This window comes from Ursus maritimus, unplaced genomic scaffold (assembly GCF_017311325.1).
Source record: "Ursus maritimus isolate PB19 unplaced genomic scaffold, ASM1731132v1 scaffold_27, whole genome shotgun sequence".
In the NCBI taxonomy this organism is placed as follows: domain Eukaryota; kingdom Metazoa; phylum Chordata; class Mammalia; order Carnivora; family Ursidae; genus Ursus; species Ursus maritimus.
This window is the reverse complement of record NW_024425230.1, coordinates 37,419,067-37,436,382: the sequence shown is the minus strand read 5'-3', so window position 1 is coordinate 37,436,382 and position 17,316 is coordinate 37,419,067. Positions and strand designations below refer to the sequence as shown.

The 17,316-nt window shown below is 40.8% G+C and overlaps 1 protein-coding gene across 3 annotated transcripts in view; it reads right to left on the bottom strand.

Annotated features, from left to right (window-relative positions):
* Positions 1-17,001, bottom strand: part of INTS14 (integrator complex subunit 14) — a 29,623-nt gene extending 12,622 nt beyond the window's left edge. The window contains exons 1-9 of one of the 3 annotated variants that reach the window (XM_040643094.1): positions 16,894-17,001; positions 12,338-12,621; positions 10,685-10,792; positions 7,655-7,810; positions 6,753-6,871; positions 6,173-6,315; positions 3,918-4,010; positions 3,273-3,417; positions 1,815-1,948 (exon numbers count right to left, since the gene is read on the bottom strand). In XM_040643094.1, the coding sequence (XP_040499028.1) occupies positions 1,815-1,948; positions 3,273-3,417; positions 3,918-4,010; positions 6,173-6,315; positions 6,753-6,871; positions 7,655-7,810; positions 10,685-10,792; positions 12,338-12,559 (1,120 nt within the window). In that variant the 5' untranslated portion in view covers positions 12,560-12,621; positions 16,894-17,001. Of the gene's footprint in view, positions 1-1,814; positions 1,949-3,272; positions 3,418-3,917; positions 4,011-6,172; positions 6,316-6,752; positions 6,872-7,654; positions 7,811-10,684; positions 10,793-12,337; positions 12,622-16,588 lie in introns of all 3 variants that reach the window. The other 2 variants (XM_008708579.2, XM_040643095.1) reach the window with 2 other exon arrangements.
* Positions 17,002-17,316: the final 315 nt, after the last annotated feature.

Sequence of the window (17,316 nt, the reverse complement as noted above, 5' to 3'; positions counted from 1 at the left end):
GTATCAACTTTTGCCCTGCAGCCCAAGTCAGAAACCTGGGATCATTCTCAACACTTCCATTTCCTTTATTCTCATATCCAAACAGTGTTGATTCTGCTTTCTGAATCTTCCATATGGATCCCCATCCTCCCTATTCCCAGCCACTTCCCATGTTCTGGCTCTCATTCTTACATCTCCAGGACTGTCACAGTAGACTTCTAACTGCGGGACGCTCTTACCTTTCCAAATCCACATTCCACAGAATTATCTTTCTTTCTTTCTTGTTCTTTTTCTTTTTTTTTTTAAGATTTTATTTATTTACTTAGAGAGAGTGAGAGAGAGCGCGCACATACACATACAATCAGGGGAGGAGCAAAGGGAGAAGGACAGGGACTCAAGTAGAGTCCACACTGAGCATGGAGCCCAATGCAGGGCTTGATCTCACAACCTGAGATCATGACCTGAGCCAAAACTGAGTCAGATGCTTAACTGACTGAGCCACCAAGGCATCCCCAGAATTATCTTTCTAAATGCAAATTTATTAGCTCTCACATGAACTTCAGCCATACTACATAACTCTAGGGGGCCCTAGTACCTAGCATACAAATCTCCTAACTGGTATCCCACTGTTCTCATACGCACCCCCTTCAGTGACTTCCTAGTACCTGCAGAATAGTCCTAGCTCTTCACATTTCAGATAAGGCCTGCCCAGCCACCGCCAACTTCTAATCTACCATCTGGGCCTCCCACCCCACCCTCATACTTTGTGTTCTAGCTTTGCTTTTCTATATGTGATCCATTTGTCCAGAATGCCCCTTCTTCCTTCATTAGCTCAGCAAACCTTTTTCTTCAAACCCCAGTTAAGGTGTTCCTCCTCTGTGAAGATTTTCCTGAGTCCTCTAGGCAGAGCTGATCATCAAGGCCAACTCTGATCTTATACCAGTCTGTGTTTATTATTCCACTTTCCACTAGACTTTGAGCAACTCCTGCTAACTTTTATCCCCTAAAAGTTTGCTCGGTAGATGTTCCTGAAATTGAAATGGGCCCAAATGAGTCCAGGATGACTCTACAGTTGGAGCCTGAGTACCTAGGAGTACTTAGGCCTCAATCAGAAGGGACGGGACAATCAGAAAAAGGAACAGTTTAGCAGGGAAGGGTTAAGAGACAATGGTTTCTGTAACAAGCATGCTGAGCTGTTTGGTACTACAGCAGAATATCCAGGTGGACAGGTTTAACTGGGAACTGGAAATATGACATTCGAGTTCCAGGGACAGATCAAGTAGGACCATAGTTATACACCTGGGGGAGCCTGAAGTTATAATGGCTGATGAAAAAAATCAAGAGAGAATAATAATCCAAGAGAAGAAGGCGAAGAATAACATCTTGAAAATCATGAGGCAAGAGGAAGACAAGACAACAAGAAAAAGCAAAGCTGCCAAAGGAAAAAGTAAATATCCGAAGAATGCAGTGTTAGGAAAGCTAAGGGAAAACACTTTCAAGAAGGAAGGGGATTAAATTATCTAGAAATGACTGGGGTTACTGGAGTTGAGAATAGTGCAGTAAAGAAAAAAATGTTTGTGGACAGTAGCTTTTCATTCTAAGCAGTCAGAGCATTTACATTTACTTAAAGCAACCTAAATGTCAGTTTCCCTTGATGTAAAGTTTAAAGTTCAAACACCACACTCTGCTGGGGTTCTCCATGCACATATCCAGCATTAGAGACCACGGCACACCCATAAGGGAGATCACACAGCTCTCTGACTGCAGTCAGAGCCATTCAGAATAGCAGAGAGAAAACAAAAGTCAGGATAAGTAAAATCTGATCTGGCTTATACCTGAAATAGGACCCAACTGTGCCATTTTCCCTAGCCATGGGAGAGGTTCTGGGCCAGGCTCAAAGAGAGACATCATGAGGTTTGATTTCTTCTTGCTGTCAGCTTGGGAGTAGAGCATTCCATGCCATTCAGGACTAGATGGAGAGAAGATGGAAGATCAGAAGAACGTCAAGCCTGGGACTATAAAGTTAAATAAGTCTAGCCAGTGGTTTTCTTGAGACATGGGCTTCGGCTTTGAAATCAGGTGCATTTTTACTAAAAGCCAAATCCTAAAACTGAAAATGCATACTGCTGCCCCCCAAACTTGCCATTCCTCTGCGAAATGTATTATTATTCAATTAAGTAGATATGGAAATCAAAAGCAATCTTAAGAAAGAAAAAAAAAAATCACAAGGGCAGCAAATAGCTACAGAAGTCAGGAGGAGTAAGGGTTGCAACCCATGTTTGAGTTGCCTCCCTGAGTCATTCACAGCAGCACCAACACAGAGCAGCATTTCTAACAAAGGGCACAAAGCCATCACCCAGCTCTGTCCCTGCTTCTCAAAGGGCCATAGGGGATTCTCATATTCAGAGCCAATACAAGTAGCTTGGGTATCAAGGAATACAGCAAACTAATACCTAATACGAATTGCATTCTTCTTTTTGGATCAGGTAATTTTAACTCAAGTAGAAATGGAGCTTCATCTGAGTACTCCTAACCTCTTCATCTTCTGTACCAGTCAACCCCAGGTGATGGCCAGAAAATGATCAGTCACCTCTTCTTTCCTAACAACAGGTATTATAGAAAGGGAAGCAGATGGTTTTGCAAATTTCAAGACTGTAGCAAACGTAAAAGCTAGAAAGGTGTTCCCCACAGGGAACGGTTGCAGCACAGTGGTTACAAACATGCGCTCTGGAGTCAGAATGCGAGGGTAAGAACCCCGGCTCTTTTGTTTATGAGCTGTGTGACCTTGAGCAAGTTCCTTGACCTCCCTAAGCCTCAGTTTCTCATCTATACAATAGGGGTAACACGGACACGCCCTGTATAGTGTTATGAGGGATTACAGGAATTAATATATGATAAAGTGACTACAGGAGTGCCTGGCACATGGTAAAACGTTCAATGTCCTTGGTGTCCTTTTTCATTTAGTTCCACCTCCTCATCTTATAGCTGAGGAGCCTGTGAACACTGCATAGGATCCCACAGCAAGTAGCAGAACTGTTATAACTGAATCCAGATTCCCTAGATACAACGGAGAAGAGGAAAACAGAGAAAGGATATAATATAAAAGCAATATAATTAAAAGCCTCACTCTATACTTATTCTAGGGGATGACTTAAAGAGCAGTTTAAGAGGTGATGGTAGGTGGGAAGGGTATGGCAGGGGGAGGAAAAAGGTGGTAAGATAAAGTCTGGGAAATACTTCACTTTGTAAATTGATTCTCCCTCATTCAACCAAAGGTAAACAAAGTTCCTTACCCTAATTGAACTATTGCCACCATTCCTTCCACTTTTAGGCTGCCATGGAGTAAGACACAAAAGTTGGGTATTTTGCCTGCAATCTGATTGGCTGAATTTTCATCTTCGTTGTCATCAGTTATGCCAGTACCCACCTCATCACCTTCTGTGAAAACAGATCAGACTAAAATTAGCTACGAAAATCCCAAACCCCAATTATACTCCTGGTTGTTTCTAGCCTGGAAGGAGAGTATTCGGTTATAAAGGAATATTATAACAAGTAAGAAAAACTCCTAATCTGGTTTTCCTATGTCCATATAAAAATCTGTTTTCACATATTATATGAATTCCATTTATATGAAACATTCAGAATAGGCAAACCTATAGAAACAGAAAAGACATTTAGTGGTTACCTGGGGCTGAGGGAGATGGGAAGCTAGGGGTTGACAGCTAAAAGGTTTCTTTTATGGTGGTGAAATTAAAATAGCAGAAATGGTCTTCCAGTATATCAGGCAACATTCCATTTTCAAAAAATCGAATCTTGTAACTATTCCTTTCCCCTAATTCTACAAAGTGGGCTATCCTACTATCAACTATATACATTTAAGAATAATTTTAGATCGTAAGATGCTTCATCTGTATCATTGGAATAGGAAGAGAACTCACCTTTGTTAAGTGCTATTGGTAGGACCAGATGTCTGGACAGAACTGGGGGACTTGAAATATCAGCTATATCAATAAATCCCACTATTTCCAAATCTGAAAAGAATGAATCAACACAGAATTAATTAATGTATAGGGAAGTACATTATTTTCTATGTACTAGGTTTTTCACAAATACAGCGTTTAGGTGAGGAATTCAGATGTGACTAAGAAGGTTATTAGAAGTTTCTCTGAATGACTTATAATTTGCATTTTAAACAGCTCAGGAAACAAGAATAACTGCCTTTCGTTTAATGATTTAAGTTATAAGACAAATCAGTTAGACTTTATTTTTATGAGGCTAGGTCCCCAGCCAAGGCAAAAGCTTAAAGATCCAATCCCTCTGTTTAGTCAGGGATGTTCGTGTCAGCAGGGGGCATCACAGTCAAGCACTTCCACCACTCCAATCTTGCAGGAGGAGCAGCCGTCCTGGACTGTAAAGCTATCATTAAAAACATTTCTGTGAGAAAGAAATACATTCTCTAATAAGCCCAAGGCAGCAGTCTAAACATGACAATGATTTCTTTGATTTATGAAGCTGTATTAAAGACCCAGAGTATTTGTTGGACACCTAACAGGTAAAAAATAATACTTTTATCCCAAAGTACTTTCTAAAAGTTTATTTTCTGATTATATAAATAGTAGAAAAACTTGGGAAACACTAAAAATTGTAAAGAAGAAAAATAAAGTCACTGATTATTCACCATCAAAAGAAACATCTATTAATATTTTATTGAATTGCTTTTCAGTCTTTCTTCCAGGCACAGACATACTCATATTCTCAAAATGATTTTTTTAAAAGATTTTATTTATTCATTTGACAGAGAGAAAGCACAGCAGGGGGAGTGGCAGGCTGAGGGCGAGGGAGAAGCAGGCTTCCCACTGAGAAGGGAGGCTTCTGGGGCTTGATCCCAGGACCCTGGGATCATGACCGGAGCTGAAGGCAGATGCTTAATGGACTGAGCCACCCAGCCCCTCTCGAAACGATTTTTAAAAAAATCAGGGTCATGGTGAGTACGTTGTACTTGAATATGTCAGAAAATCTGCTTCACTGGAGATTTGCTGCCATTACCTTTTTTAGCTGAATAACAAATGAGCAATTACGTTTTTTCATCTGAGTAGCAAAAGGCCTGCATTTCAAAGTGGCATAAGTACAAGCTATGACAAAGATCTTGGACTAAAAGTTTATATGGAAAAGAACAGATCTATTCAAAGTTACTCATCAAAAAAGGATGGGAAGGAAGCAGAATCTAGTTGGTCTGAAGGCAACAAAACATTGGGCACAGCTTAACACACTGCAGTAGTCACCATGAAAGAGATGGATGTCCGACTTCCAGACAGCGAGGAGCTAAAGGCACAGAAAATAAAAAGCCTTTGCACAGCCCTTCACTATCAGACTCCCTCAAATCTGTACACCCATGAGTGAAATGAACATTTACTATGCACTTAATGCTAATCATTGGTGGGCAGGACATTTACCTAGTAAACACGTCCAAAGCCTCAGACGCTGTGCTAGGCACTGAAGGTGCAACTATGACTGAAACCGTGACGGCTGAATGTGTACCCACCATTCAAGGGGTCCACCCACCAACTGGAGACAACTCTCCTCTCTCCTCTTCCTTGTGACTTGACTCACTTTGCCAATCTCGGCTAGGCACAACATCTCCAGCACACACCAGGGAAATGCAGTAGCATGGCTCCTTCTTTTAGTCAAAACACAAGCGGCAGGGCTAGAGGAGTACGGCATATCAGAGCGGAGACCTGAGAGAGACCATGACTCATCTAGAGATTCCACTCACCTAACCAACCAGAATGAGAGGAAGTGACTTGTCCAGGATCACAAAGGAAGAATCACACAGCCAAGTTTGGAAACTAGCTCTTCACAGATGATCTTAATTATGATGCTAATCAATCTTAGTATCTCAATTAAGAATTACTTTAGGGATTTCATGGCTAGTGAATTTGGTCATGATTTCCAACTCTAGTAATTTGTGGCTATAGCTATCTAGGATTGGAGATTAACTCATGATCTCACCATGAACCGCAAGACTGCCACCCTTTTGGCAATGCCTCCTCCCATTCAAAATGTATATACCGGTGATGACAACAGCACCCTAGTATCAGAATTTAAATTTCTTTTCAACCCTCCTGGACAGAGAAGCCAGAAGTTACAAGAAAATATAACAAAAAAACTAAGAAGAAAGTTAAAAACATGTTACCTGTGTTGATGACTTTAGGGATGGGATCAATTTCCTCATCTACGACAAAAGGCTCTGGTCTGGGGAAGACCTGCACATCAGCTGTTAGGTGGCCGCACTTGAGAACAGCGTGGAAAGGTGTATACGCCAGATCTATCAGTTTTCTAGAATATGATGATTAATTGTTATAAGAAGAGCAATAATATGATACATACCATTTTTTTCAAGATGCTAAGTTTATTTTCCCTTCAAGTCAACTCCAAAACTATGATCTGACCATTTGTGAAATAGAACAAAATCTGACATTTTTGGTGAGGGAATTTCAATTCTGAAAAGCCCAAAAGTAAGTTAATCTTTTGAAACTGCTGAGTCATTGTAAGGAAGTCAGTATCTATAGGCATTATTGACTTAGTCATGCTTAATTTAAAAGGGAATGAACTTTTAAAAATCACTACTACTAATCACTTTACCTGAAAATTGTACACCTCAGGGGGAAAATGAAATGACAACAATTAGAAATAGTGAAATAGATATTATAGCTGAATATCAAGTTATAATACCAGATTGTAAGAAGGCAAAAAAGCTCTAAATATATACTCACCCAAACATAGACTGTACATTTTTCAAGCACAGGGGGCCATCAATGGTAAAAATCTGCCCTTCACCATTGTTTAAATCTATGAGACGTTCAAGGCAATCCAAGGAATCCGTGCTCTGAAGCTACAAAGCAAAACAGATGAGCCTTTGAAAGTGGCACACAATGCCAGATTATTATCAGCACACCAAGGTCACACCCGTCGCAATAACACAGGCAATAAAAAACAGATGATTTTTTTTAACAACCTGAGGCGAAAATAACTATAACAATTTTGATTCAAGGTTACCAAGAGGAACGCTATATAAAATGATACCAGTAGAGCTACTTTACTCAGAAGTAGTTTTACAAAGACTCTCAGCAGTGACCAGTTGGTATTTACACAATATCTTCCCTCCAAAGTGTTTCTAATATCTTTTAGATGAGAACCATTATTATCTCCATTTCACAGACAGAAAAACCGAGGTGAAGAAAGGTTAAATAAGTTTCCCAAATAAATGGGAAAACCAGGAAGTAGAGTTTAATAAAACATACATCAGAGTAATGTTACTTTACCAAAAAAGTTCAAGCACATTTCTGTCAATATTTCTGGTGGAATGGACATAAGAATTCCTAAACGAGGTATAGGTCTAACACCAAAAAGAAGATTTTAACTCTTATGCATCTGAAGAGTCTTTGCGGGAAACAGGATAGACAACAACTCCAGCCAGCTCTGTTTCCAGACTTGGACAACACTCTGAATCATCAAAGGGCAACTGAGACCTAGAGTCCTTCCAAATTTAGTGATTAGCTTCAGCTGAAACCAATGGAGTTCAATGTTATAGTATACACAATGTAATACTAATGGAATATACAAAAAATGAAGCCCCAAAATGCATCTGATCAAACTAAAAGGAACTCAGTATTACCTCCTCCAAATTTGCCATGCACATGATGTACAGCTTAGACGGGAAAGGAAAAGGGAGCGGAAACCTGTTGCTCTCGCTTCGTTGACTGTGAGTAGCTAGGGAATGCCGCAGTGACCCTCTACCAATGCCAAGACAGCCATCTGTCACCAGAACAACCTGTTTGCAAAGAGTGAGAGGAGGTTTGTACGTGAAGTGACATATTTATTTAAAGCAGTCTCATTTCTCCCTAATGGCATTTACACTGAAAAACCCACCTCTCCAGCAACAAGGTGAATAAATCTCAGAAACATTTTGTCAAGTGAAAGATGACACATTGCATGATTCTTCTTATATGAAGTTCTAGAACAGGTACGACAGAGCTAAGATAAATCAAGTAAGAGCTGTGGGGTGTAGGGGGATATAGGCTAGAAAGGGGAAGGTGAGGAAACTTTGTTGGGTAATGGAAACGTGCCAGATCTTAATTGGAGTAGTGGTTACACAGGTGCGTGCATCTGTCAAAACTCGGTGAACTATGAAATTGAGATCTATGCACTTCTCTGTATCTTGTCTAATTAAACCTAAAAAAATAGCACCTACCTATGAACACTTAAAATCATAACCAATTCTTACTTAATTGTATTACAACTAGAACCCTAACTCTTAGAGTTGTCACCTAAGGCACTCGATGTCAAGAATAACATGTGGATCTATTTTACATGTGACCCTAGGAAGTATCAGCACAGAAGTCCGAACCTTGGCACTATTTTCAAAGATGACAAACTCTATCCCTGGTCAATTAAAATGACAAATGCTTTAAAAATGTATTTATAGGGGTGCCTGGGTGGCTCAGTCAGTTAAGTGTCTGACTCTTGATTTCAGCTCAGGTCATGATCTCAGGGTTGTGAAATCGAGCTGTGTCTGGCTCCACGCTGGGCATGGAGCCTGCTTAAGATTCTCTCTCCCTCTGCCCCTCTCCTGCTCTAAAAAATGTATTTATAAAAGCCATTTAACCAGACATGTATAAGACCTTTAAAATACATTCTTAATCAACTTGTAATCTGAAAAAGCCTTCAAATACACCAACAATGGATGGTAATTACAAATTATTTTTCTTCTTCATTGCCTCAGTGATCCTATGGGGTGGCAGATTTTCCAAGCATTCCAGGGGAGGATTATTTTTGCTCTTCCTACCCTAGCCTTCTAAGTTAATTATAACAGGCCATTAAACTGGGGATGTACTGTATGGTGACTAATATAACAAAATAAATATTATTAAAAAAAAAATAACAGGCCATTAAGGCAGTATTAGGTGACAGCACCATGTGAAGTACCAAGATTGGCACTTATTTCTAAAGCCCAAGAATGCTCAATGGCAGTCCCTTGGAGAGATGTCATTTTTTGGGAAGATAGACAATGGACTTATATGAGGCAATTTCCTCTTACACGAACAATTGCTATATAATGATTTACTTCTGCCCCTCATTTTTTCAGATGCTATGTGATGAAATATTTCGTGTAATGTCAAAATGAGACAGACTTTACCCAGATAATGAAGACACAGTCCAGCTATCTGAAACCCTGGTTAACAAAATTCCACATTAAAACGAATCTATGTGATAGTAACTGATTATAAAAACAATTGCTAATAACTTCTACCTCTAGTACAGTGTTTTGGACCTGGTTCACTCCAAAACCCATCAAGCAAACCTAAGTAGATCCGGGCCCTCAGGGTACAGGACATCTCAAATTCAGATTCTTCCTTTTGTAAAGGAAGAAAAAATACTAAAAGGCAGAAGGCTGTGTGGTGCACAAGATCTTGCTTGTTACATACTTTCTGAATTTCTTCTCTAAAATGACTGAAGCAGCAGCAAAGGAAACTGCTACCCGCTAGCTTCCAGTTCAGAAGATACTGACAACAAAATTTCATTTATTCCATATATTCTTAGGACATTATTCTGTATGCACAGATTTACCAAATAAATAATGTTTATGAAGGTGCCAAACATTTTTATTTCTGAAAAGAAAGTGATCAAAAGGCATTCATGGCATTTATTAAAATGATTTCACCTTTTAGTAGCAGCTCAGGGTCTTCATTAACCCATGAGTTCATACTCCGTAAAACAGGTGGTTTTGTAGTAAGAAAAAAACAAACTTAAAAGTCAGGTTTACTGAGATATAACTTACACGCAGTAAAATTCATCCTTCTGAATATCCAGTTCTAGGAATTCCACCAACTATACTCAGTGAGCAACCACTTCCACGATCAAGATAAAGACCAGTCCTGTCACTTCCAATTTCCCTTGTGCTTCATTTGAGTCAATTCCCTACCCTTCCTTCACCCCCAGGCAACCACAATCTTATTTTTAATAAATACCAGTGATGCCACTGACACTACTGAAGAACCTGTGTTTGACCATGTAACAAAAAATCATACACTGTGGCCCACTGTCTGTTTTTGTAAATAAAGTTTTATTGGAACACAGCCATGCCATTTATTTACTTATTATCTATGGCTGCTTTCATGCTATGACAGTGGAACTGAAGTTGTCACAAACATCTGCAAAACCTAAAATACAGAAAAAGTAAAGGGGAAAAGAATATATGACATTCATACTCACCACTTTTTATACAACTCAGTTGAGATGGTTAAATGTTTGCTAAATAAATACTACACTGAGAATGAAGACAGACTATATTACGCATTGAAATTTATAATTTTTTTTTTAAGTTTATAATTCTAGCACTCAAAATTATAATTACCCCTTCTAGGGAGTGTTCTAAAATTCTACTCTGAGCCCTTTGTGCTTTATACAAACAATACTAGTTTGCAATAAGCCAGTTTGCTAGGAGAGTGCTTTCCTTAAGGCATAATTGTACTGATTTTTGAGCATATTAGTGCTGATTTAGTGCCTTCTTTTAAAAAGATACCAATAATGTATAATGTAGTTTTTAGAAATTACAATGCATGCTGTGTCAGAGCCTAAAGAAAATCGAATCACCTCAATGGTTAATGGTTTTAACTTAGGGCAATGAAAAGGAATTGATCATTACCTGGCAAGGAATCGCACCACCCCATTCTTGCTGAACGATATTGCAAACACCAACTAATGCAGATTCCAAGCAGGTTTTATCATAATCATCCATATTACTTAGTGCTTCCTGGTTGAATAAAAGGTAAAACTGCTCATTATTTTTTTTACTGTTTTGTTATTAGAAAACAACATAAACTGTTTAAAGCATGAATGTTACACAGGGGACACTGTGTTTCTGAGAGCCCAAAAGCATATTTTCTCAAAGAAAAATGGCAAAACAGGCTTCCTCAACCGCAAATGACAATTAAAAGAACTTTCCTTTATTCCATTCTCTTATCAAGTGAGAGTGAACAGTCCACCAAATTCATAGCTTTGTAAAAAGAAAGTAATTAAAATGAAGAACTTTTAAACACATCAAAAGAAATGACAAAAATTATCGAGTACTAACTATATTCTAAACACCAACCTAGGCACTTTACGTGCATTCAGTTATCTCAACACTCTGTAAGGTACAGATTATTAACCTATTTTTAAAACGAGGAAACAGAGGCACAGAATGATGAGGTAACTTTCCCAGGTCACATGCCTAGAGGTGGCAGAGTCTAGATTTAAGCCCAGTCAGTAGGACACCTGGTCTTAACCACTACTCTGAACGACGCATAAGCAATTCTCTAAATTTCAGAACTGCTGAATATCCAAAATCCTTAGTTTACTATTTATTTACAAGAAATCTAGTGCAATTTTTAAAAAAAGCTTCTGAGTAACATAAAAAAAAGTGAGATGATAAAAAAAATGATTTAACAAAATTTTATTACTTATATTAAAAAAAATCAAACTATACTGATCCTGGATCTCTAACCTGCCCAGCAAGTATTAAACTGTTTTAATTCCACACTTATTGACTATTACAAGGTACTGCTGGAAATATTAATGATTTAGAGTTGTTGTCAGAAAGTAAATTCTCTGACATATCACAGATAACATCTTATGAACTAACACCTATCAACTGAGGTTCAAATATTATAATCTCTTGGCATCTGTAAATCAAAGGCTATTTATTGGAGAGGAAATATAATTTTGAATTACTCTAGAGTAAAGGTTTTTATAAGGAAGGGCTGTTTTTCATCTCCTCAAGTTTTATAGGAAAATAGAAAATAATAAAGTGTTGAATTTAAAGACCCAGAATTTTAGAGAATGGAGAACTACAACCTGACATGTTCTCCTTTCCACAGAAAATTCAGGAAAACTGAGAGAAGAAAATAAGGCAACAACTCAGAGCTCAAACTCACAGCTCTACCAAAGGCATAAGGCCTACTGGTTGTGAATCTTTGTTTTAGAGCTATATTCAGATATTATACCCATAGACTTAACATTAAATTAGTCCAAGTTCTACCAGGCGCCGGGGTGGCACAGTCAGTTGAGCATCCAACTCTTGGTTTCGGCTCAGGTCTTGAGATCATTGGGCTCAGTGCTCAGCACGGAGTCTGCTTTGAGTTTCTCTCTCCCTCTGCTCCCCAACCCCCTGCCCCCGGCAAATAAATGGATAAATCTTAAAAAAAAAAAAAAAAAAAAAAAAAGGCCAAGTTCTAAATATTCAGTGCAATATGATAACACTGTTTTCCTTCCTAAAAATCTGGGCCCTGTACATATAGTAACTCGTTCCTTTTTGTACCTGAAGGGTGTTGTAGTCTCTTGTGAAGGGAACCATCAGCTCCCAGAGTGATGAAAAAACCACCAGGGCTGTGAACTCAAGCTTGTAATTTGTGGCCATGTGCTCAAACAGCATTGTCAAACCATGGGCTGCTAGGTGCTTACGCTGATATTCCTCAGACCCCTCGATCGACACGGGTCGGGTCATGGAAAGGGATACATCCATTACCACCACTGTCGGCATGATGAAAACGATCCCAATGTTCCCAGTCAGAGCGCAGACAGACAGCTATGAACAGAGAAATGCTGTGGAAAATAAATATGATTAGGTCTTGTTACAGAGACAAAAAAGTTTCTTTTCCCCACCCTAATTTTAACCAAACTTTGCAGCAATGAGTGAAGGAAAACTTCATTTAAGTTAAGGCAAAACTACAGAGAATTCAGAGGGAGGGAAGCAAGCAGCTTAGTTCACTGTGTGGACAACTCCTAGAATCGCCCACTAAATGGCCATAAATCAAGGACCACATGTTTCTTTTTTTTTTTTTTCCTTTTTTTAAAAAGATTTTACTTATTTATTTGAGAGAGAGAGAGAGAGAGACAGAGAGCACAAGCAGAGAAAAGGGCAAAGGAAGGGGGAGAAGCAGACTCCCCTGCTGAGCAGAGAACCCAATGTGGGACTTGATCCCAGGACTGCAGGATCATGACCCGAGCCGAAGGCAGCCGCTTAACCGACTGAGCCACCCAGGCGCCCCAAGGACCACGTATTTCTATTAAAAAATACATTAAATTCAGGTAGCCCTGGACTTGCATAATTCCAAAGTTTATACAACTTAATACAACAAACATTCCTATATCACCTCTCCAACACTTAATTTATGAAGGAACATTTCTAGCTGTCATATGGTGGTGGTGCTTTTTGACAAGCAACCCGTTCTTTTTGGGCATAATCACTCTCTTAACACAGCAGTAGTTGTGTGTTTATTTAATTATCTTGTTGCCTGGTGCCCTTTTTTATTATTAAAATGAATGTAAAATGTAAAAATGAAAGGGCCAGTAGAGTCATAATCCAAATCAGATAAAGCTGGAAATCATTACGCATGACAAAAGCAGTGAACTACTGCTAGCCTCGGTAAAACTATGTAAATTGGGCAACAATGCTTTAAATTGTGAAGGAAAAGAACAAAATTAAAGAGTATGTAGGACAGCCGACATTATCTCATGAAATTGTGTATAAAAAGTCAATATGCAGAGGAATGCTGGGGTGGCTCAGTTGGTTAAGCGTCTGACTCTTGGTATTGGCTCAGATCATGATCTCAGGATCCTGGGATCGAGCCCCACAATGGGCTCCATGCTCGGCACAGAGTCTGCTTGAGATCCTCTCCCTCCCCCTTTTCCCTCTTCCTCTGTCCCTTCCCCCAGCTCAGGCTCTCTCTAAATAAATAAGTAAATACAATCTTTTTTTTTTTTAAAAAGTCAATATGCAGAAGAAATGGAGAAAACAGAGTTCTTTAAAATTACGGATTGAGAATTAGCATGAAGAAAACATTTCTGTTCTCAAAAATAAAAAAGTTCAGATACACAGACCTGCTCATGGGGACACAGCTTGCTGCTACTCTGTTAACAAGCAAATTACAGTCTACGGACATAATGAAATCTCATACAGCTATAAATAAAAGACCCGTATGTAAATACGGGAAATATTTATATAAAACACCAGTAACTGAGAAAAGCAGGTCATAGGATTGTATGTATACACTAATTACACCTTCATAAAACTCATATTGCACATACACAATTAGGGAAGACTCTGGATGGACAAAACTGGTTAGAAATTAAATGCTCACTAATTTCTTTTTTGGAACTTACTTCCGAAACACTTAACAGTGGCCAGACTACTTGTTTCGGTGAAGTATCCAACCGCAAGTGTGTGATATTCTAAAATTCCATTTGTAAATAGGCTGTTGGGAACTCAGAACATAATGGTTCATGGAAGCAATATTAAAGCCAGGGGTCAGGGACTCTAGTAAAATAGGAAAAGCCTTTTTACCACCTAGTGGCCTGAGATACATTTCAAATACAGTAATGCCTCATGTATCTAACATCAATAAAGATTAAATGAGGGATATAAATTACTTTTCCAAACTTTTTAGAATTCCAAAATGTTTAACCATTTTGACAGACAAAATTAAAATGTGTATCTCTCTTTTCTGCCTCATTAAACACCAGGCAAAACATAATTTACGCTTATGATGACTTGGCATCACCACTCTAAACACCAATACTGCCTAGCACCCTGCTACTCTCATGGGTTTTTTTTCACACCAGCATTCCCCCAGGTGTGTGTTGCAGAACACAGTTCTGGAGAGATGTTCCAAGAAAAATGAATTCAAGCATTAATAAAGATACTGAAAAGTTCTAGAGCACAGAATCCAGTTTAATTTGCTAACTCTGTGTTTCCCATGTAACCATTTTCTACATAATTACCATTAAGGTCCCATAAAACAGGGATTACGTAGAACATACACAGAAACAATGCCTTGTATTCAAGGGATCCCGGCTGTTGTGCTGTTTTGTTGCCTCCTTTTTATAATTAATTTTTAGCCCATCAGCTTGCATTCTACTTTACTCAGTAATTCCCTATAATCATCCTCCCTCTTTCTAATTTGCTGCTTCTTGGCAACTAGGGGCTGGAAAGCCAGGTAATCGAGCTTGTTAAAACTGTGCCCAAAGTCAAACTCAACAGGTTCTCAGAGCCTGTGGGTTTCTTCTAGTGTCAAATGAATGGGCTTAAGTGTACCAACTTGGTACTACTTCATCTCCTCAGTCTTTTCAATTTTCTTTCTGGGTCTCAGCTGTACTGTTCACGAAGTGAGGCCCTATATAATACTGGTTCAACTATCCTACAGTAGACCATAAGCTCACTAAGGGCAGGGACTGTGTCAGATTGTGCCCACCAATGTCTCCTCAGAACCTGTCACAATAACTGGCATAGGGTATGTGCTTAACAAATATTTGATAATGACTAATTACCCCTAGTCACCAGACAGAACATTAATTCTTTGGCAAAACACAGGATGAATTTTAACTCTGGACACCTGAAACACGTTTCCTTCTCTCCTCGTTCAAGCAGATACTAGGGACCCCTATGGCTCTGCCCACATATAGCGGTTATCCAACTCCCGTGGTGATCCCATTTCTGCATAGAGGCCTGTTTGTAATTGAAAGCTGGGGAGGGACACTCAGGTGGTGCAGTCAGTTATGCCTCAGACTCTTGGTTTTGGCTCAGTTTGTTATGTTGGGGTTGTGAGATCAAGCCCCACGTTGGGCTCCACACTCAGCAGAGTCTGCTTCAGACTCTCTCTTCCTCTCCATCTACCCCTTACCCCCCATGTGCACGTGTGTGCGCACACACGTCCTCTAATAAACAAATCTTTAGGAAAAAAAAGTTGGGGATCATGGGAAGTACTTCCTCAACTCTTCGAGGAGACTGGGAAGGAGCACACATAGATCTAGATCAGGTATAAGAAAGCATTTCTGGCCCCTAAAATCCACTGTTAACCCTGGAATGGGTGACCACAGCTGGTTGGTCTTGCCTTCTCTGCAAACACCTCTAGAGCTGGCTCTTTCTCCTCACTCATTTGTGTCCATCCACCTTCTTAACAGTGGCAAAGTCATGGGAAACCATTACTTAAGTTGTAAGCACAGAATTAAAAGTGGGAATTGCATGTTCGTGAAGGATGATTCACTCAAGCAGTCTAGGCCTGATTAAAAAAAAACAAACACAACAAAAAACGTGCCCACCACAGTCCAGCAATTTTTTGAGAACATAGAGTATTTCTCACTTGGGCTAATTCTCCCCTTTTTCCCCATAAGTACTGTTTAAAGTACTGTTTACATAGAATGCTTAAGACAACTTTCTCAACAAGAATTTGCTGAAAACAGACCCCAGCCACTGACTTGGCCGTAATGCCAAGTCACCTAAGTACACGTTTGCAGTTCTTCCCTGCAGGTGACATATTAGCTCAGTCCTAAAGAATTGATTCTCAGCAATTTGACTCTCGGAGCATGAATCACTCGAATTTCTAGGGTTTCCAGGGGCCCGGCCATTCCTGCTAGGGTCCTGACCGACCCTTGGGTTTCTGCCAGCCTGACTTCCCCGGCCCTGATGAGTACCCCCTGAGCTCTCAGACACAACTTCATCTCGAAACCGCCGGCCTGGAAATACAGAACTCCTGCATCTGAATTGCAAGTGGGGGTGGGGGTGGATCTTTACCTTAAAATCAGTCCAAAACAAAAACAGATCTGGAAGTCTCATGGGAAGAGGGAAGGAAAAGGGCCCGAGCCAGGGGCCCAAATCGCAGTGTTTCGGTGGGGCCCACGACCCCGAGCTACCGAGCGAGGGGAGGCCGGGGGCAGGGCCCGCACCTGGCGCCGCAGAGACCGCGCCGGGCGGCGGGAAGGCCGGGCGGCGGGAAGGCCGGGCGCCGGCTCCGCGTCGTTGCCCACCCCTGACCCCTTCTCCAGCAGCTCCAACAACCAACGAAGAACAGCGCGAGGGCCCCGGCCTCCCCCACTCACCCCGCTCCCATCGCCGGCACAGTCCGTCCGCGTAAACTTTCCGCCCGCGCACCGCGGCCGGAACTATAGGGCCGCGCGACACAAGGGAATCCTGCGCCGGTGTGCGCACGGGGCTGGGGCGGGGCTTTACGGCCCGAGCGGGCGGGCTCTGGCGCGGCGGCGCCGCTAGGGGGCGCGCCCTCCTCGGCGTCCCTCCACAGCCGCGGGTCCGCGAAGACCTCGCGGTTCGACTTTCCCAACCTTGCGGAGCCCGGGCTCTGTCGCCCCTTCCTTCCCTCCCTCACCTTTGTCGGCCTCTTCCCTCGTTCCCTCCGGCCTCCTGCCCACCTCCTCCCCTCTGAAGAGGTACCTCTGTGAGCTCTTCCTACTCCAGCCTCCTCCCTCCCCTGGGCGCTCGCCCTGACGCGTGCCCCTCTGTGCCCG